At 38.7% G+C, this 22,590-nt stretch overlaps 1 protein-coding gene across 3 annotated transcripts in view; it reads left to right on the top strand.

Moving 5' to 3' along the window:
* CNTN3 (contactin 3 (plasmacytoma associated)) overlaps positions 1 to 22,173 on the top strand; it is a 297,757-nt gene extending 275,584 nt beyond the window's left edge. For 2 of the 3 annotated variants that reach the window (XM_010862007.1, XM_010862005.1), the window contains 2 exons: positions 18,603 to 18,715; positions 19,346 to 19,909. In XM_010862007.1, the coding sequence (XP_010860309.1) occupies positions 18,603 to 18,715; positions 19,346 to 19,669 (437 nt within the window). In that variant the 3' untranslated portion in view covers positions 19,670 to 19,909. Of the gene's footprint in view, positions 1 to 18,602; positions 18,716 to 19,345; positions 19,910 to 21,818 lie in introns of those variants that run through there. The other variant, XM_010862006.1, reaches the window with a different exon arrangement.
* The last annotated feature ends 417 nt before the right edge of the window (positions 22,174 to 22,590 follow it).

Raw genomic sequence — 22,590 nt, 5'->3', positions numbered from 1 at the left:
CAGTGTTAATTTGATTAGGAAAGTCCATATGGTTACTTTTGTATCAATATTATCTATAAAAAAGAGAGTTTGGAGTAGAAGTTTAGCAATAAAACACTTTAATCCCTTTAAGCAGCATGTATTTACAAGCAGCCATCTAATGTGATAATTAATTGTCCTTCACTAATTATTAGGAGAAGCCTGACCCAATCTCTTATTTATAGCACATGGTTGGGGTTTAGACCATGGAACATATAGGTGTGACAACAAGCTAAAAATATTCTGCATTTAGAACTTCTCACTAAGTATGTTTGGTATTCCCAATAACACTTGTGAATTAGTAAGATTTAAATACACATCATTATTTATATATTCAAAGGCACAGTATTAATCAAAATTTCTGATTGCACAAATATATGCAAACAGATTTATCTGGTTCTTTCATCTGACTTAATAATTGATGTGATTACTCACTAAGAAATTATGATTGTAAAAGACAGTGTGACATCATCATGGAATCAGTGAAGAGTTTCGTGAATTGGTTAGACAGAAGAGATTGATTATAAATCAATAGGAATATCATGGTAATGCACAGTGAGTGAAATAAAATTTTAAAAGGAAGCACAACCCCTTTGAAATTTAAAGATAGCTTATAAATACCCCATCTAAAGTAGAAATTTGCAGGTTACAATAATGATGATGATGATGATTTTAATGACTAGCAATTTAGAGAGCAATTTCCAGTCACTGTTCTAAGTGTGTTTCATGTATTGATTCTTAATACTCACAGCAACACCATGACTTGGAAATTATTAGTAGTCTCACACTTTGGAGACGAGTTTGCTGAAACATCATATAACTATATTTATAATTATATGAGAGGTTATATAACTCCATGAGATCACAAAGTAGCCAGAGAGCCATACAAATTCGTCTTAATCACTGTACTATCTTTTCTTTCAACCATATAATTAGAATGTTCATGTCATACATAGCACCAATATTTATCGGGACTTTACTTTGTGTTTAGGAACCAGGTAAGGTGATCAGAGATAGACAGAACTTCTGTGCTCATGGAGCTGGAGCGTGATAGAACTTCCAACAATTGAATAATATCTGCCTGAAAATGATACATTCCTACTGCCATTAACTGGAATTTGTCTGTGGGGCTGTCAGTGTTATTAAAGAAAGTTTTCTTATGCTGAGTGGGAAATTCATAGAGATAATTAAAATCCCATAACTATTCAAAGATTGTATATAAAGATCATTGTTAATTTTGAAATTTTATGGTAATAATTTTTCAAATTTATCAAAATAACAAAATCTTTTAAAAGTTTTTCTGACAGCTCTTAATAGTCATCCTAACCTTTAATGTGGTATTAGCTTGAAATTCTAGTTAAGAACTTTGATAAGGCTTTTGTGATTATCATTATAAGAAGAATTATTGTCATGCGTCAGGCATAAAGAATGAAAATAGCATCTTTGAGTCCTTCCTTTCTATCTGTCTTCTCCTCTGGATTGTAAACTTTATGGGGAAAGAGTCCTTCTGTGTCTTGTTTACCCAGCCCCAGTGCCCAGCATGGCTCTGAGGGTCGCTCGTTAAATATTGAGTGGGTGACTAGATGGATGAATGAAATCTAAAGAAGCCCATAAGTGTGAAGTACTGAACATGATGAATACAAAACTCCAAAATGTCTGGAGTCCTTCACCATCTTGCTTAGAATGTGCAAGTTTCATGTACTTGTAATCAGGGAATTCTGTATGCAAGGCTTTATATTCATACAGATCTTGGGTGATATTTTTGATTAATGTAAATAATACGAGGATTCTCAAGTACTGCACGTGTAGCTTCCATTAAGCACTTTATTTCTGATATCCAAATACTTGTATTTTTTAAAGCATTTCTAAGTTAAACACTAATTAGCATCTTTAAATAAGATGGGTTTTTTTTTAACTGGAAACCCAAAGAGAGCTAACTCTTAAGAACAACTTTTATCTAAAGGTGCTGATGAGGAAAAATTTCAGATGGCATATAAATGATGAAATGATGTGGCTTCTGAAAGGAGACATGTATATTAAGAAGTTTATGTTTGGAGATTGCAAGAAAGAATGTGGAGGCCACATATTCTGCTTTGTATGACTGAAAATTCAGGTGTTAATTCTGGCTTTCATTGTGGGTAGATTCAGCTCTTTGCATCCTTGAGAATCATCCATTATCTCAAATTGACTCTCAGTCATATCTCTTTGTGACTGCATGGATTGCAGCCTGCCAGGCTCCTCTGTCCATGAAATTCTCCAGGCAAGAATACTGGAGTGGGTAGCTGTTCCCTTCTCCAGGTAATCTTCCCAACCCAGGGATCAAACCCAGGTTTCCCACGTTGCAGGGAGATTCTTTATCATCTAAGCCACCAGGGAAGCCCAAGAATACTGGAATGGATAAGCCTATCCCTTCTCCAGGGGAACTTCCTGACCCAGGAGTTAAACCAGGGTCTCCTGCATTGCAGGCAAAATTCTTTACCAACTGAGCTACCAGGTAAACCCATTTCTAAAGCTAAATTATTTAAATTATTTACCCCATTTCAAACCTGGCCCTTCTACAGTATTCCCCCATCTTGGTGAATTCAATCCCATTATCTCATTTGCTCAGGCACAAAGTTTGGGTGGGGATCACTCTCAACTTTTCTCTTTCTCTTATACCCTACACCTGATCCAAAACCTGACTTCTACAAGAATCCACCACTTCTTAAGGCATTCACTGCAGCCGCCCTGGTACCCACTGGTACAGCCCTCACAGGGATCAGAGCAGTGGCCCTGGTCATTCAGCCCAGCTGCCTTTGCCTCCCTCAGCCAGAGTGGGAGTGATGGTGTCAATTCTCTGCTCTGATCCTTCCAGTCACTTCCCATCCCACTCCAGATGAATGCTAAATCCTTAAAACATTGGACAAAGCCTGTATAATCCAACTTCAAATCCTACTTAGACTTGCTTCCTGCTATTTTCCACCTGACTTATTCCACTTTCCTTTCAGGGCCACTGCATTTGCTTTTTCCTCTACCGGGAAAGCTCTTCCTCTAGATGCCCATGTGGCACCCTCCCCCAGGCTCACATGTCACCTCAGTGCCCCCTGACTGCCATATTTAAAAGCACTGCACCTCATCTCCCAGCCTTCCCTCATCTTCCTTGCTGCTTTATTCCTGCTCATCACGCTTAGAGCCATCATACATACTGTGGCATGTTCATATTTATTTTATTGTTTCAGCAGTCTTCCTTGACTGAAGGGCAGACTCCTGCAGGGCAGAGATTTTCCCTGTTTTGATCATTGCTCTATCATTACTGTCTAAGTAATCATAGTTGGTGCCCTATACATATTTATTAAACCAACAAGACTATCTCTTGGCTCTGTTCCATGGTGGCATCATTCTCACCAGATACCCTCTTCAGAGTAACAGAATTTCCAGTAAGCACCTCCAAGCCCATTTCTATCAACTCAACATGCTGGGAAATTGGGCAACTCCTTCCTGATTCCTGCACTCAGAGCCAAATTGTGGCCAGTAGGGAGAAAACCTCGATTGGCCTGGCCTCTGTCACATGCCCAGATTCTCCCCTTGAGAAAACAATGAAATTAAATGGTGAAATCAGTTTTTCACTTGAGTGTTCACATGTCCAAATGGAAAGCTCATCCGTGTAAGTTGAGCCAAAATTAATTGCCTGGATTTAAGGAAGCCAATTAAGTGTGTCCTCAGGAAGTAAAAAGGAAATGTGAATAAAACAAGCATAGAAAGAGTATGAGTCAGAATATTTCAGAGTCTGTTGATAAAATGAATATTCCTGCTTCAAATACCTAATTTGAAAATTCTAGAGTTTTTATAGGTACAATTTAATTATATAAGCAACCACTCTAAGACTCAGGATCCATATATATATATCAGTGCAAGGCTTCTCATTTTAGATGATCCGCTTTCTCAATTTTTGCCATTTCTGTAGGCCTTCTCTACTAATGTGTACCTAGTATTTTTTCTTAAAAACTAACTAACTTCTCTTTTTACTTAAATAAACTTAAAGAAAATGAAAACTAACTTCCTGTGTAAGGAAACCAATATCATTGGGTGTTAAAAAATAATAAATAACAATGACAAAATAAATATAATGAAAAATAAGCTATTCTCCATTTTAAATACTAGCAACATGGTCTTGTCTGTTCAGACATCTGAACCTGCTTCCTCTTTGTTTGTGATGTAGCACTAAAGGAATATGAAGGACCTGTTGTTGTTTAAGTTGCTAAGTCATATCCAACTCTTTTTTGACCCCATGGACTATATAGCATGCCAGTTTCCTCTGTCCATGGGATTTCCCAGGCAAGAATACTGGAATGGCTTTTCATTTCCTTTTCCAGGGGATCTTCCCAGACCAGGGATTGAACCCATGTCTCCTGCAATGGAGGAAGGATTCTTTACCACTGAGCTACCAGGGAAGCCCATAAAGGACCTGTGCATGCATTTGTGCTTATGGCCCCCAAATCCAGCTTTCTCTTGAAACCAATAAGACTAAAAGACACTTCCTCTCCCAATGACTAAATATTATTTGTTGGCTTTTGTGTGTATCACATACCATGTATATATGTTTGTTTATGACATGCCAGAGATCACACATACAGCATTAGAATATACTGTTTACTAACAATGCACATGCCTCGGATTTAGACTTTTTTCCCCCCAATCTGTGGACTTCAGGAAATTGATTCCTGATTTTGTAAGCACTGAAGCAAGATAGCAATATAACAGTGAATTTAATCAGGATTCCATTAGGAAGTTTCAGCTAATACAGAGTCAAATCCTCCCTTTGGAAAAATGTATAAATCTTATGAACTTTACTTGGTAGGAGCTTTGGTACTTTTTTTTTGAAAATTGGCCTACCTTGCCCATGAATTCTCTAAAAATGTGTAAATGTTCTAATTATAGACTACAAATTTTCATGTTGATATTATTCTAAAGGAGAGATTTTGGTTAAGGAAATCCCTGGTCATTTAAAAATGAAGAAAGAATTTCTTCCCTGACTTTCTAGATTAGACCCCAAGTAACGTCTTTTCTAGCCTTCCCAGGTGGTGCTAGTGGTAAAGAACCCGCTAGCCAGCGCTGGAGACATAAAATACGCAGATTTGATTCCTGGCTTGGGCAAATCCCCTGGAGAAGGGCATGGCTACCCGTTCTAGTATTCTTGCCTGGAGGACACAATGGACAGAGGAGCCTGGTTGTCCGTTGCAGAGAGTTGGACATGACCGAAGTGACTTAGCATGCACACATGCAGAGGCTTTTCTGGGTTTATGCTAAGTTAAGAAGCAGGTGTTTTTGTTGGGTTTTTAAAAAATGGTGTCAATTTCCTATGGTAAATAAATTTATAATTCAGTGATTTCAGGACAAATATATCTTATTATTTGGGGAAAAAATGGCTTTTGGTGATTTGTTTTCTGCACCATGTCATATATTTTAGCAGTTTAATTACAAATGCTGATGTTTAACTCAAGTGAAATCCAAGTGGAAAGTATATCCTCAAGCTACCACTTATCATGTAAGTCAGCTCGTTACCATCAGATAGTCAAGAAATCTATTGAGTTTTGCCTTAAGTCACAGCAAACATATGTTCTTAAAATTCCATGTTTTGAAAGTCAGTGCCAACTTCCCTATCCACACTATGAAGATATCACTACTGAAAATTCTTGACAGCAATATTCTTTAACAACCTCTACTTTTTATAAATAAGGGAAAACATTCATTGCTAGAAATTGGAGGAAAGTAGAAGAAAGTAATCACCCATAAGCCTATCACTCAGAAAGACCATTTTAAAATTGTTCTTTCTTTCCAGACTTATGTTCTATGGTATTTCTCTTAGACAGTGCCAGTTTTGCCATGTATTTAGCTACCTGGTATCAGAACTTTCACTAGGTCATTAATAATTTTCGTAAATATGTTAGTGTATGTATAACATTCCATTGTGATAATCGCCACAGTTTAACCATTTTCCTATTGGTAGACATGTCTTATATTTCCAGCTTCATCCAATCAACAGCCTTGTAATCACCTGTATGCAGTCAAGTGGCTGCAGACTTAGTAAAACTTACAGAGATGGTGTTGAGGAGTCTGATAAGCATATATATGGAGGATATCATTATAGGTGCTAAAAAAATGATAATAAAAGCCTTCGACATAATATTATTCTTGTCACATAACATTTGAAATTACTGAAATAATGCTGCAGCCTATCAATTAGTGTTGTCACTGTGCCACATTTCTACTAGAATTAGATTAGTTTTTATTATTTTCTTTCTATTTTACTGTACTGCCAATACAGTAGAGATTGAGTTGACAAAGGAAAAATCTACAGGTTATGAAAGTTGCGATATGATTACACAAATTTCAAAATGTAGATCGTATATCAAGTTAGTTTTAATAAAGTGTGAAATTCAGCCAGCCTTCTGGGTTGGGTTTCTAACCAGATGGAACTGAAAAATAAAACTGGAATTCTTAAGAGAGATGCCATCGACTCTCCTGCCCATTTTCGCTTCAGTACCTAACTCCATGCAGGTACAAAAATGCACTGTGTTTCATCAGAGCTGCTTCAGTTCAGTTCAGTTTAGTCACTGAGTCATGTCAACTCTTAGCAACCACGTGGACTACAGCACGCCAGACCTCCCTGTCCATCACCAAATCCTGGAGTTTACTCAAACTCATGTCCATTGAGTCATTGATGTCATCCAACCATCTCATCCTCTGTCATCCCCTTTTCTCCCACCTCCAATCTTTCCCAGCATCAGGGTCTTTTCAAATGAGTCAGCTCTTCACATCAGGTGGCCAAAGTATTTGAATTTCAGCTTCAGCATCAGTCCTTTCAATGAATATTCAGGATTTATTTCCATTAGAATGGACTGGTTGGATCTCCTTGCTGTCCAAGGGACTCTCAAGAGTCTTCTCCAACACCACAGTTCAAAAGCATCCATTCTTCCACGCTCAGCTTTCTTTATAGTCCATCTCTCACATCCATACATGACTACCAGAAAAACCATAGCTTTGACTAGACAGACAATTTTTGGCAAAATAATGTCTCTGCTTTTTAATATGCTGTCTAGGTTGGTAATAGATTTTCTTCCAAGGCGCAAGCATCTTTTAATTTCATGGCTGAAGTCACCATCTGCAGTGATTTTGGAGCCCAAAAAAATAAAATCTGTCACTGTTTCTATTGTTTCCCCATCTATTTGCCATGAAGTAATGGGACCGGATGCCGTGATCTTAGTTTTCTAAATGTTGAGTTGTAAGCCAGATTTTTCACTCTCCTCTTTCACTTTCATCAAGAGGCTCTTTAGGTCTTCTTTGCTTTCTGTTGTAAGGGTGGTTTCATCTGTGTCTCTGAGGTTACTGATATTTCTCCTGGCAATCTTGATTCCAGCTTGTTCTTCATCCACCCCGGCATCTCGCATGATGTATTCTGCATATGACTTAAATAAGTATGGTAACAATACACAGCCTTGATATACTCCTTTCAAATTTGGACCTAGTCTGTTGTTCCATGTCCAGTTCTAACTGTTGCTTCTTGACTGCATATGGATTTCTCAGGAGGAAGGTCAGGTGGTCTGGTATTCCCATCTCTTTCAGAGTTTTCCACAGTTTGTTGTGATCCACATAGTCAAAGGTATTAGCATAGTCAATAAAGCCTGAGTAGATGTTTTTCTGAAACTCTCTTGCTTTTTCCATGATGCAACCAATGTTGGCAATTTGACCTCTGGTTCCTCTGCCTTTTCTAAACCCAGCTTGAATATCTGGAAGTTCACAGTTCACATACTGCTTAAGCCTGGCTTAGAAATTTTGACTTTACCTGCTAGTGTGTGAGATGAGTGCCATTGTAGTTTGAACATTCTTTGGCATTGCCTTTCTTTGGGATTGGAATGAAAACTGATCTTTTCCAGTCCTGTGGCCACTGCTGAATTTTCCAAATTTGCTGGCATATTGCATGTGGCACTTTGACAGCATCATCTTTTAAGATTTGAAATAGCTCAACTGGAATTCCATCACCTCCACTAGCTTTGTTCGTAGTGATGTTTCCTAACCCCCACTTGACTTCTCATTAGGATGTCTGGCTCTAGGTGAGTGATCACACCATCATGATTATTTGGGTCATGAAGGTCTTTTTTGTACAGTTCTTCTGTGTATTCTTGCCACCTCTTCTTAGTATCTTTTGCTTCTGTTAAGTCCTTACCACTTCTGTCCTTTATTGTGCCCATCTTTGCATGAAATGTTCCCTTGGTATCTCTAATTTTCTTGAAGAGATCTCTAGTCTTTCCATTCTATTGTTTTCCTCTATTTCTTTGCATTGATTGCTGAGGAAGGCTTTCTTATCTCTCCTTGCTATTCTTTGGAACTCTGCATTCAACTGGGTATATCTTTCCTTTTCTCCTTTGCCTTTCGCTTCTCTTCTTTTCTCAGCTATGTAAGGCCTCCTCAGACAATCATTTTGCTTTTTTGCATTTCTTTTTCTTGGGGATGGTCTTGATCACTACCTCCTGTACAGTGTCATGAACCTTCTTCCATAGTTCTTCAGGCACTCTTGTCTATCAGATCTAAAATCTAATCCCTTGAATCTATTTGTCATTTCCACTGTATAATCATAAGGGTTATAACCCATATAATCATAGCCCCATGGACTATAGAGTCCATGGAATTCTCCAGGCCAGAATACTGGAGTGGGTAGCCTTTCCCTTCTCCAGGGGATCTTCCCAACCTGGGAATCGAACCCAGGTCTCCCACATTGCAGGCAGATTCTTTACCAGTTGAGCCACAATAGAAGTCCAAGAATACTGGAGTGGGTAGCCTATCCTTTCTCCATCGGATCATCCTGATCCATAAATCCTGTATTGCAGGCAGATTCTTTACCTACTGAGCTATCAGGGAAGCCTAAAAAATGAAAAAAAAAAATTGCTCAGTCGTGTAATACCCTTTGCAATCCCTTGGACTGTAGCCTACCAGGCTCCTCCTGGAGCATGCAAAATCCTTGGCATTTTCCAGGCAAGAGTACTGAAGTGGGTTGCTATTTCCTTCTCCAGGGGATCTTGCCAACCAGGGGATTGAACCCACATCTCCCACATTACGGGCAGACGCTTCACCCTCTGCGCCACCAAGGGAAGCCAGAACTGCTTAGGCTACTGCTTCATAGCTCTGTCAGACTGGGCTAGCATAGCTCAAGTATCGAAAATTTCCACACCTCAGACGCTTTAAACTTACAAGAGTTTCTTTCCCATTCATGCTACATATCCATCACTGGTGTAGCTCAGATCCAGTCTATTCCGTCTTCATTGCAGGATCCAGACTGGAGGAGCAGCCACTTTCCAGGTCGTGCTGGTCTCACGGCAGACGGAAAATGATGGACCATGCTCTTCAGTGCCTCCTAAAGGGGTCATTCCACATTTGCTTTCCCTCCCCTGCCTGAAGAAAGCCATATGACAAAGCCTGATGTCTGTGAGATGCCAGTGAGAAGGGGATGCATGTCTTCCTAAGAGCAGGGGACCACAAGTACTGTAGCCAAGCTGCTTGTCAGTGACAGAGAGGCAGGGGAGCTTGATCTTCTCACAGAGGGTGAGGAACAGAGGATTGCAGAGACTTTAAATAATAATACAGTCTACCCCAAAACATTTTTAGACACTGATAATCAATCCTACCAACCAATAATAAGGATCATTAAAAATGTTTCTGGAGGAGCTAAGAATAAATTGCAGGTATCAAGAGATGCCTAGGGATCCCTGAGTTGCTCTTTCATCTGCCTATACTGCCTGCGCCTTCGTCCTTCATATCTTTCCTTCAGCATCTTCAACCTCAAGCCTTTATAGATATAACAAGTTAATTTATTCCAGCCAGATGGATTACTTACATAAATATGTCAATTAAATATCCCCAAGACATATAAAAATTACCCCAAATGACTCTTGATTTAGAAAGAAGAATGATAACCTCAAATGCCTTCAATAGACAGGCAGGTTTAACTAAGCAATGGGAGGTGAGTGGGGCAATCTCTTCTTCCTTCACCCCATCCTTTATATCCATCACTGTAGGACCAGTGTTTCTCATTGTTTGGTTTTGCAAAAGAAACCAGAAGTCTAGAACTTAAATGAAACTTCCCAAATTTAAATGTTGGCACCTACCCCAAATTAAAATACAGTATTTGGATTAGACAAGAAATATTTGTTAGCTGGGTCTGGCTTTCAGGAACTCTCAGGTTGCGGTGTCTGATTTGAAGCTTTATAGTTTCAGATGTTTCACTGTCTTGTGTTTTTAACTTCAGCAATAGCTCTGCCGGCCGTTTTCCTTCTTTTGCAGTTGAGACACTGGCGTCTATCAGGTCAGGGGAGTAGACTCATTACAGCTGACTTGTGAATGGCCACAGTGCATCTAGAAAGTCTGAAGTGTATTAGGTAGATCTGGTCTGTGATGTTTCAGGCTTGCTGTTTGTTGGTGCACAAAGGTAAATTCTTAGCGAAGTGGCAGCACATCAACCTCCTAATCTGAAGGGTCTGAGCTCATGTCTCAGAGAAGGCATAGTGTTAGGACTTCCCAGGTGGCTCAGTGGTAAAGAATCTGCCTGCAAAGCAGGAGACCCGACTTCGATACCTGGGTCAGGAAGATCCCCTGGAGGAGGCATGGCAACCCACTCCAGTATTATTGCCGGGAGAATTCCGTGAACAGAGGAGCCTGGCAGGCTACAGTCCATGGGGTCCCAAGGAGTTGGACATGACTGAGTGACTAACACTTTCACTTAAAGGTAAATAGTTTTGCTAGTTTGTGGAAGGAAAGGGTTAATATTTGAAGTTTGACATTAGTAAGCTAGAAAAGAAGAGCAGTTAAGACTTAATACAAGGTACATGCGTGCTCAGTCACTTCAGTCGTGCCCAACTCTTTGCCACCCTCTAGACTGTAGCCTGCCATACTCCTCTGGCCATGGGATTCTCCAGGCAAGAATACTGGAGTAGGTTGCCATGCCTTCCTCCAGGGGAGCTTCCTGACCCAGGGATTGGACTCAGGGATGAAACCCATGTCTCCTGCATTGCAGGCGGATTCTTTACCACTGAACCATCACAGAATCCCCTAATACAGGGTAACTAAAGATTACTAAGGGTGGAAGTCAAAAGTAGGAATGAAGATAACTAAAGAGAAGTTTGGATCATACAATAATCAAACTTTGTTCATAATTTGCTTAATGTTTTACAATCTCCAGTCATTGAATGATTCTTGAAAGATTTTAGTCACATACTCAAACAATCTGATTATTATTTCCCTAATTTATTTACTTTAATACTCAAATATATTTATTTTATTATTTTGTTTTTTTGTTGTTGGAGAAGACTCTGTTGTTAGTTTATTTATTTATTTATTTTATTTTATTTTATTTTTTAAATTCACAATATTGTATTGGTTTTGCCATATATCAAAATGAATCTGCCACAGGCATACATGTGTTCCCCATCCTGAACCCTCCTCCCTCCTCCCTCCCCATACCATCCCTTTGGGTCATCCCAGTGCACCAGCCCCAAGCATCCAATATCGTGCATTGAACCTAGACTGGCGACTCGTTTCATATATGATATTATACATGTTTCAATGCCATTCTCCCAAATCATCCCACCCTCTCCCTCTCCCACAGAGTCCAAAAGACTGTTCTATACACAGTGTCTCTTTTGCTGTCTCGCATACAGGGTTATCGTTACCATCTTTCTAAATTCCATATATATGCGTTAGTATACTGTATTGGTGTTTTTCTTTCTGGCTTACTTCACTCTGTACAATAGGCTTCAGCTTCATCCACCTCATTAGAACTGATTCAAATGTATTGTTTTTAATGGCTGAGTAATACTCCATTGTGTATATGTACCACAGCTTTCTTATCCATTCATCTGCTGATGGACATCTAAGTTGCTTCCATGTCCTGGCTATTATAAACAGTGCTGCGATGAACATTGGGGTACACGTGTCTCTTTCAATTCTGGTTTCCTCAGTGTGTATGCCCAGCAGTGGGATTGCTGGATCATAAGGCAGTTCTAGTTCCAGTTTTTTAAGGAATCTCCACACTGTTCTCCATAGTGGCTGTACTAGTTTGCATTCCCACCAACAGTGTAAGAGGGTTCCCTTTTCTCCACACCCTTTCCAACATTTATTGCTTGTAGACTTTTGGATCTCAGCCATTGTGACTGGCGTGAAATGGTACCTCGTTGTGGTTTTGATTTGCATTTCTCTGATAATGAGTGATGTTGAGCATCGTTTCATGTGTTTGTTAGCCATCTGTATGTCTTCTTTGGAGAAATGTCTATTTAGTTCTTTGGCCCATTTTTTGATTGGGTAATTTATTTTTCTGGAGTTGAGCTGTAGGAGTTGCTTGTAAAATATATTTATTTTAAAAGGCTTTGTATCATTGTTATTTACAGAACATGGTTAATATTCTCTCCATTACAAAGTGGTAGTCCTACATTTTTTTTTCTATAAAAATGAAAGCAAATCAGTTATTTAAACAGAGAAAAGTTTAACAGTTAAAACTACAGTGAATAGCAAAAAGAAACATAATCATTTGCCAGAAATGTGTCCATGAAAATAAGTTTTGCAATGAGCGAATCGGAGTGTTAATGATTGTTACTAGTAGAGTGATATTCTGTTCTTGATTGCTCAATTTGAGATGAATTATTTGTAGTAAATATATCCTTAGGTCAGAGTTAATTTGAATTATGACTGTGTGTTTTGGGGTGTTTACCAGACATCTGTGTGCAACTGAAAACATCTGAGTTATTTGTTTGTATAATGCCCTTTGTTCTGTGTCATTATTAGAATCATAGTTTAATCTATGTGTTGTATTTAAAGTAGATTGCCACTGATGTGCCAATTTCAGCGTCATCAAAAAGAATCATATTTATGAATAATTGCATCCAACTAAGAGTTGGATGTAGTAGGTTTTTTTTTTTTCCCCTAATGTGAATATAGGCAAATATTTGCAATTAAAATGTTATCCACGTAAATCATCTTAGTGGTACAAGTACTGATCTCTGGGAATCACTAACGTGGTTCATGGTTAGAAGTCAGAAAATATCTTTACCTTGTTCTCACTGTACTTAGGAGAATCTCTGACACAGAGCAAGTGCTTATTGAGTATGTAGTGACTGAAAGGGATTTCCAGATAGAAACCTTTTCTGCAAGGCCTGTGTCATTCATCCGGTCTGCCATGCCTTCCTTCTTATCCCACCACTCATATGACCGCCATCATCGTGGCCTGTTCACAGATTCCAGTTCTGCCCCATCCCTCCGACTCCACTACCATCACTTGCGTTTGGACCTTTATTGCCTTTTACACAAAATGCTACAGTGTATTCCCTACGGAGCTTCCACCAAGGTTTTCCTCCTTCTCCCTCTGCCCCGCAGAAGATCTATGAGCACACACCTATTGGTTCCACAGATCTGATCCTTCTTCAGCCTTCTGCCAATTGCCTACAAAGCAATGTTCCTTTTCTAGTTCCTTTGACCTTCTAGACCCTTTAGAATATGGTTCCTACCTGCCTCTCCAACTGCCTTTGCTCTGATCCCTTCCCCTCATCCTTACCTGTATTGTCAGGACTCAGCTCCCCATGGCACCGTGTTAGTTCTTGGCCTCTGCACCCTGGCCTGTGTCATTCCTTCGCCTTGGATACCCCCTGCCACGCCCGGCTCAACCCCCACATGTTCAACTCTTATCATCTTTCAAAATCCACTTGAGATGTTGGCACCTCCTTATCTGCTTTTTCCCTTAACACTTAGAACTATGTTAGTTAACAAATCATTTAAGTATTTAACTAACACACCAATTGTTTAACTGTTTTTTTCTTATTTTTTCTTTCTGTTATGTTTCTTGTCTTCTTAGCCTCAACATGATCAGCTATATTCAAACTCTCAAGCTGATGGTCAGCATTAATGTCCCAGTTTGGTCTTTGTGAAATTTATAGCATTTATTGGGTTGTGTCTTAGAGGACTATAAAAACCATGGAGCTAGAAAATACATTCTAAATCCTATTATGTCATATTTGAAAACACTGTCCAGCCATATGTTGTCCTGCTGATACCATGGTGAATAAACTGATATTTTTTTCCTGATTCTTTACCCAATTCATTATCTTACTCTATCATTGCATGAACCATTCCTTAGGGACACATAGGGAATAGATCAAACTTATTTTCTAATAATGCTACAAAAGTTTTTTTCTTAATCCTTGTGTTTTATTTCTTGCCTTAAAATGGCAGCCAGTTACATATAAAATCTTAAGTTCATATCTACCTTTGACAGGATACTGGATTCGTGACTAAAAACTATGGACATATGGACAAATCATTTGTCAACTCTTTCAAGAGCTGTAGTCACAGATAGTCAGCACAGTGTAATAGGGGAGGCATAGACTTTGGAATTAACAAGAGCTTGTTTGAATCCACATGGTATCTCTTACCAGTTGTGCATCTTAGCAAGTTCTTTGCTTTTAATTTTTGTGATAAAAATACACATGACATAAAATTTCCATCTCACTTCTTTTTAAATGTATAGTTCCTGAGTGTTAGGCTTGGTTGCTGTTAGGCTCGGTTAGCTAATCTCCAGAACTCTTTTCACCTTATGAAAGAGAAAATCTGTACCTATTAAACATCTCCTCTTCTCCTCTCCTTCACCCCTGGCAACCGCAATTCTACATTATGCCTTTATGGATTAACTACTCCAGCTGCCTTGTATATGTGGATTCACATACAGAATTTGTCTTCTTGTGACTGGTTTATTTCATAATTTCCTCAAGGCTCATCCATATTATAACATGTGTCAGGATTTCCTTCCTATTTAGGGCTAAATAGTATTCCATTCTATGGATAAGCCTCATTTTGATTACTCATTCATTTGTTGATGGACACTTAGGTTGCTCAACCTTTCATCTACTGGGGATGATGCTGCTATCAACATGAATGTAGAATCTGTTTTTATAAACTCTCTGGGTCCAGATTACCCATGTACAGAAAATGGGCATTATTATAATGCAATATAATGAGAATTGAGTAAATTATTAAAAAGTATATTCTACCATTCCTAACATAGTTTAGGTTTTAATAAATGTTAGTTGCTAACAGTAATAGAATGTTAAATATGAAGAGAAAGTTGGTCTGATCAAGGATTTTCCAGATGTTATTCTTACCAGTAGTGATAAGAGATGATTTTAAAATAGCTTATAAATATGTTTTAAATTTTAATAATGCTTCATTTATTAAATAGAATACCATAGGAATGTAACTAGCATAACAGGCTCATGATTGTGTGACTATTAGTGTTTAGGAAAAGGCTAAACTGTGTGGATCACCACAAACTGTGGAAAATTCTGAATGAGATGGGAATACCAGACCACCTGACCTGCCTCTTGAGAAACCTGTATGCAGGTCAGGAAGCAACAGTTAGAACTGGACATAAATAGGGAAAGGAGTATGTCAAGGCTGTATCTTGTTACCCTGCTTATTTAACTTATATGCAGAGTACATCATGAGAATCGCTGGGCTGGACGAAGCACAAGCTGAAATCAAGATTGCCGGGAGAAATATCAATAACCTCAGATATGCAGATGACACCACGCTTATGGCGTTGGTGAAAGCAAAGAAGAACTAACAAGCCTCTTGATGAAAGTGAAAGAGGAGAGTGAAAAAGTTGGCTTAAAGCTCCACATTCAAAAAACTAAGATCATGGCATCCAGTCCCATCACTTCATGGCAAATAGATGGGGAAACGGTGGGAATAGTGGCAGACTTTATTTGGGGGGGGCTCCAAAATCACTGCAGATGGTTACTGCAGCCATGAAATTAAAAGACACTTACTCCTTGGAAGAAAAGTTGTGACCAACGTAGATGGCATATTAAAAAGCAGAGAGATTACCGTGCCAACAAAGGTCCGTCTAGTCAAGGCTATGGTTTTTCCATTAGTCATGTATTGATGTGAGAGTTGGACTATAAAGAAGGCTGAGCGCCAAAGAATTGATGCTTTTGAACTGTGGTGTTGGAGAAGACTCTTGAGAGTCCCTTGGACTGCAAGGAGATCCAACCAGTCCATTCTGAAGGAAATAAGTCCTGAATATTCATTGGAAGGACTGATGCTAAAGTGGAAACTCTAATACTTTGGCTACCTGATGCGAAGAACTGACTCATTTGAAAAGACCCTGATGCTGGGAAAGATTGAAGGTGGGAGGAGAAGGGGACAACAGAGGATGAGGTGGTTGGATGGCATCACGCACTCAATGGACATGAGTTTGTGATGGACAGGGAGGCCTGACTTGCTGCAGTCCATAGGGTCGCAAAGAGTGGGAAACAACTGAGTGACTGAACTAAACTGAACTGAAAGTCAATGTTTATTTGTTTTTTTGTTCAATCAAGTTCATTTTTTAAAAAATAGCAAAAATGATGGAAATGAAACATGACTATCTGATGCTTAGAAACACCAATATGGAAAATGAGTAATCAGACCCAGCATGGAGCTTTTATTTTCCCCCCTTTCCCGTTTCCTGTTTTGTTATTATTATTTTTTTTTCTTTTTGTCCATTCAAAAAGTATTGAGTTTAGGATGCACTCATTCAGCTCGTCTGTTGATATTCTGGGACTCATACAAAATAAGGCTGAATGCTAAACATGAAGTCACTTCTTCTGCAAGACTAGTGATGGAATAAATCACTCCAAAATAAATTCCACCAAAATCACTCAAGTTTTCTATACTCTGCAAGCACATATCTCTTGACAGGACACATCATGATGAAGTATATTATCTGAACTGCATCAAATGGAGCCTGTCCTTTTCTGGTGCTGCTAGGCCATGGGGAATCACAGACTTTGGTAACTGTTCTCACAACAGTGCATTCATAACATTTGGATGGAGCCCCCAGAACATAGTCATTAGGAACCTTAGGCAACTGCCATTATGTGTGTTTTGTTATATAAGCTTTGCAACTTGAATGCTCTGAGCTGACCTGAACTCCTTGTGAATATCAGATCACAAATTTTAAACGCAATGTGGAATAGTATGAAAGAACAGACAGGAAGCCAAAGAATCTGCAGGGAATAGTCTTGTTTAGCATCATTAGTCACCTCAGTGTATCTGTGCAGTCTCCCCATGTGTAAGTCCAGCCACCTCTCCCTCATGGCATGAATCAGCGATATCTAGAAATGTCTCAGCATGGCCAATCTTTTATATCATTTTCCATTAACAAATTCAGTTAACCAAGTTACATTTTGTGGCTAAATCTACAAGTACAATGTATTTCAGCACTGTTTTGGGCAATTGTGATGTTGTTGCCAAATGGATAATATTATGTTTGCTGTTTTGTGATTAAGAAACTGACTTTTCAGTGCCCTATGTTGCTCTTGACAAATGCTACCAAACCCCCCTCCTCCTGCATCTAGTGTTCATCCTGCTGCTGCTGCTAAGTCGCTTCAGTCGTGTCCGACTCTGTGCGACCCCATAGACGGCAGCCCACCAGGCTTCCCCATCCCTGGGATTCTCCAGGCAAGAACACTGGAGTGGGTTGCCATTTCCTTCTCCAATGCGTGAAAGTGAAAAGTGAAAGTTACGTCACTCAGTGTGTCCGACTCTTAGCGACCCCATGGACTGCAGCCCACCAGGCTCCTCCATCCCTGGGATTTTCCAGGCAAGAGTACTGGAGTGGGGCGCCATTGCCTTCTCCGCTAGTGTTCATGAGAGGAAACTAAATTATAAATCCACGTTTTTAAACCTCAGAGAGTTTCATTAATTATGTAATGGAATTCTCATTAACGTTTTAGTGTTTTGCCTTATTTTTCTCAAAAATTGATTTAAACTTGGAAAACGAAGACTAAAATATAGACTGTTTGCTGCAATTTTTCATGTGTGTAGCTATTACTTCATGGGAATAAATCTAAGTAATCTTTATTTTTGATTGCCTCCCATTTTGCTCGTCTCGTCATACATGGCTGGCTTAAAAATCATCTGCACTTCATTTCCTACAACTTTAATCTGCTCAGTTGGCAATTTCTCTCAGCCTCTGGATGTATGAAACAGGACACACTGCCTGCCTTTCCTGGCCCATCAACAGGCAACCCTCTAGTGGTGGATAAAAGAATTTCTTTATCTCCAGTATCAACAAGTTTTCCAAGACATCACTGTGGTGATGGTGGTTTAGCTGCTAAGTTGTCTCCAACTTTTTGCGATCCCATGGACTATATAACCTACCAGGCTCCTCTGTCCATGGGGTTCTCCAGGAATGGGTTGTCATTTCCTTCTCCAGGGGATCTTCCCAACCCAGGAATCAAACCCATGTCTCCTGCGTTGCAGATGGATTCTTTACTGCTGAGCCACCTGGGAAGAAATGCCCTAAAGTGTATCATGAATATGCTAAAATGAATTGTCTCACAGTGTTCTGGAAATGACTTTGTAAAAGGAAATTTAGCTATTCTGTTATTTTTTCTGATTCTGCCTATGCACTATGAGTTACCAAAGAGATTCTGCCTTACTTCTGCCGCCTCCTTTATCTATGTGTCGTATGTAAAATATCACTCCATGCTCAAATCTATTTTGCTTTTCTCATTCTGCATTTCAAGCTCCCAGTCAGCCACCAGGAAATGTTGTTTGGAATGCTACAGACACGAAAGTGTTGCTTAATTGGGAACAAGTGAAAGCCATGGAGAATGAATCAGAAGTAACAGGATATAAAGTAAGTGGTATAATTTGCAATGCTTTCTTTTCCCACTTCTGGTAGTACTTTTCAAAGAAAGCTAGATTTGAACAGTTTTTGTTTGTTTGTTTGTTTGTTTTTTCCCTAAATGTTGATGGTGTGGTCTTTATAAACTACTTTTGACATACAGATATCAAGCTGTTTGTGAAAAGAATATTTTTCCAAAATGCCTGATTTCTTAAATATAAATTTAAGTGAAATAATTGTGCTCATATGGGAATTTTAGGCCAAATATTGGTAAAGTGTTTGTTGTTTCCTATTTCTGATACTCATCTATATACTACTTAAAATGAATCCATAGTTTTGGCTCTGATTCCTTGGTCTGGTGTTCAGGTCCTTGCCCCGTCTCTGAAGCCTTAGAAATACCCAACCAACTGAATGTTTCATGGAAGATGTTCAGTCTCCCCACCTCATTGATTTTGAGGATTTGATGAGTCTTACCATGTGCTGACCCTTCATCTAAGATCTGTGATAGATCTATGAATGCAGCAGATACTGTAGTGGGAATAGAAAAACAACTGATATAAATGAAGTAACATCAGGGGAATAATTCTGATGAAAAAATAAAAGCAGGCAGTAAAAAAGATTATGTTTGTTCATGCATTTTAGGTTTTCTATAGGACTAGCAGTCAAAATAATGTGCAAGTGCTGAACACAAATAAAACTTCAGCTGAACTTTTGCTGCCCATTAAAGAGGACTACATTATTGAAGTTAAGGCCACAACGGATGGCGGGGATGGGACCAGTAGTGAACAGATCAGGATTCCAAGAATAACCAGTAAGTCGGTCGAAGTCAGTGTCTCAATTCCCAGCATCAGTTATGAGCCTGCAAGAGAGAGTCTGTTTGCGCACACCCCACCCCGTCTTTTTTCTTTTTTTTCCTACTGTGTCTTTTGTCTGAATGCTGAGAAGGTTTTAGAATATGAGAAGTGAGGGAAGGAGGAATTCCTCAAGAGTGCTGCTAAGTAAGGAGAATGATAAGAGCCGAAAGACAGGAAAAAAAAAAAACAAACCCTTGAGAAATGTTTAGCAAATGTTATTAGTTTAACTTTTGTATTCTGAGCTTTGCATAAATTTGCCTTTGGAGTTCCATAAAAATAGAATTCTTTTTCTCAAGGGCAATGTTGAACCCACAAAACAATTTCAAGATCTTTAATATTCCAGTTGTTTGCCTCCTAGAAATTATAGATATGTCTTATCAGTTCTTTACCAAGTAGAAATTTTAACATTTTTAAGGTCATAACCCACTTTTGGCCAAACTGAAAGACACTTTCTAAACAAATTCTTGGTTTCTGATTTCAAAGGAAGTTCATACTTACTTTTCCTTTCAAAATCCACATGAAGCCTACTTTATTACAATATAAAGTTACACTTTCAGAGTTGAGGGAAACAGACTTTTCATACATATTTTATCAGTGACAGCGGTAGAACACATTTTATCTTTTCTTTTAAATCTCAAGTGTGGAGTTTCGGGGTCTCATTTAAGTACCGCAGAAGCCATCCTGTCTTCATACTTTATTCTCTGGTCCTTAGTAACCTAAATTACTTTGTTTCCTTTCACTGAACTCTACCTAATCTATAGTCTTGGACATTCAAAATTAAAACCCTTATCTGTAATCTTGGAAAACAAAATGGGACATCTTTAGCAAATATAGAGAAAGGGAGATGTGGAAATTTGAAAGAATTTTATCTTTTCATGAAAGCATAAAGACTGCAATACTTAGACCAAAAACAAACAAGTAGCCATGTGAAGAAAATGCGAAATGTTTATCTCAGAACTGAGTTCTGCAACATAAAAATCTGTAGAAACCATTTAGGACTACAGACATTTTTAAAAGTGTATGCACTTCAGTAGAGCAAAACCAGAAATTAATTTAAGCTTATTATTGGTAATATTAGTGTTAATATTTAAGTTTTAAAATTAAGATTAAGATATTCTGTCTTATTTCTACGATAGCTCAAGGTTCAGAGTTAAAATTACAATATGGCCAGGTACTTTTGTGGTAGTCAAGTGGCTAAGACACCACACTCCCAATGCTGGGGGCCTGGGGTTCGATCCCTAGTCAGGGAACTAGATCCCACATGCCACAGCTAAGAGTTTGCATGCTACAACTAAAAATCCCTCGTGGGGATGTCCTTGGTTTGCATGCTGCAACTGAGAGTTTGCATGCCACAACTAAAGATGCCGCATGCCGTAACTAAAAGACCCTGCATGACGCCACTGAAAATTCTGCATACTGCAACTAAGATGCCACAGGCCGAAATGAAAAAGATGCTGCATGCTACAGCTAAAAGACCCAGCATGGGGACTTCCCTGGTGGTTAGCATGCTGCAGCTAAGAGTTCGCATGCCACAACTGCAGATCCTGCATGCCACAACTAATGAACCCATGTGCCGCAACAAAGACCGAAGGCCCCGTGTGCCCTCAACTAAGATCCGGTGCACAGCGTGGCCAAAGAGGAACTGTCAACAGGAATGGGTTCTGTGTGTTTGCAGGAACAGACATGATTTTAGCATTTGAGGGCTGCCATCTCAAGAGTAGCGTTTTCCTCTGACATCTGCCATCTTGCTGAGCATGCATAGGTTGCTGGTCTTAAGTGCAGACAAAGCCATCTCTAGGAAAATGGAGCTTGTTACTGATTGCTTTTTTAAGATGTTGTTTTATATTATACATAACAATTTATGTACAAATGCACAAAAGAGAAATAAACACAGATTTTTCAGAACCCTTCTCTGATGAAGCTTTAATTAAACCATTGAATTAGCTCAAAATTGTCTGTAATAGAGTATAGTTGTTTTCAAAATGATTAAGTTGCTTTTCCACTTTCAATTAAAGTTAAATAATACTAGATAAACAAAACCCAGAATCATTTAAGAAAACTTAAGTACGTCAGGGTGTTTATAGATACTCATGGCAAATAAAATCGGCTACATTGGTAAATAAACTGAAAACCAATGTTAACTTGTGGTAGTAAATTAGGTCCCTGATATGATTTGCTTATGATTGGAAAGACTTTGCTTTTGTCCTGGTTGCTTAAATTGGTGCAGTTCTCATTAATGAGCTGTTTATCGTCTTTGACAGATATGGATGCAAGAGGTTGTACGTCAGCCATCTCCACTGTCTACCCTGTGTCAAGTTATGTCTCTGTAATAATGTTCTTTATTGTAAACACCTTGTGGTGATAGTCACTTTTTAATTATTTATTGGAAACTGAATTGGTTACAAAAGAAGTGCTTTCATGAAATCCAGTGATGATGCATGGTTTTTTTTCAACTGTATTTTTAAATTTCTACTTAGGTAAAATATGAATATAATAGAGAAAAAACAGTAAATCCCTTTAGGGGACTCTGAAATGCCTTAATATTTACTTGATAAACCAAAGGAATTTACATATTACATCCATCCGAATTTTGATAGAGACATTCTTAAGCTATGATCTGAGGCACTGCCTGTGGATGAAGACTCACATGCTACCATGTGTACGCACATGCAGACACATGCATGGCTGTGGTGCTTTTGGTTTTTTTGTTTTTTTTTTTAAATTAATAGAGAAAAACTCATGTAATCCAAATGCTTTCTTCCCATTGTAATAGCACTATTTGGAAGATATAATTAATATTATTTTGAAATGCTCATTTGAAATACTCAAGGATGAAAAATTACATTTTAAAATTTACCCTGTTTGGAAAAGGGTGCATGTGATTCAAAAGAACGTTGTTAGAGATGCTCCGCTAGAATGTGGAAGTGTGCTATTTGTTCAGGTAAACTAGTGAGTGTTTGTGAGATTGTTTACAAATCACTTTTCTCGCTCTGCTTCTCAATTACTCATCCCTAAAATGTGGAGATAGTAATA

The sequence above is a fragment of the Bison bison genome, unplaced genomic scaffold (genome assembly GCF_000754665.1).
Source record: "Bison bison bison isolate TAMUID 2011002044 unplaced genomic scaffold, Bison_UMD1.0 scf7180017864474, whole genome shotgun sequence".
NCBI lineage: Eukaryota > Metazoa > Chordata > Mammalia > Artiodactyla > Bovidae > Bison > Bison bison.
Note: the sequence above shows the minus strand (reverse complement) of the source record. Positions and strands in the feature narration are given on the sequence as shown.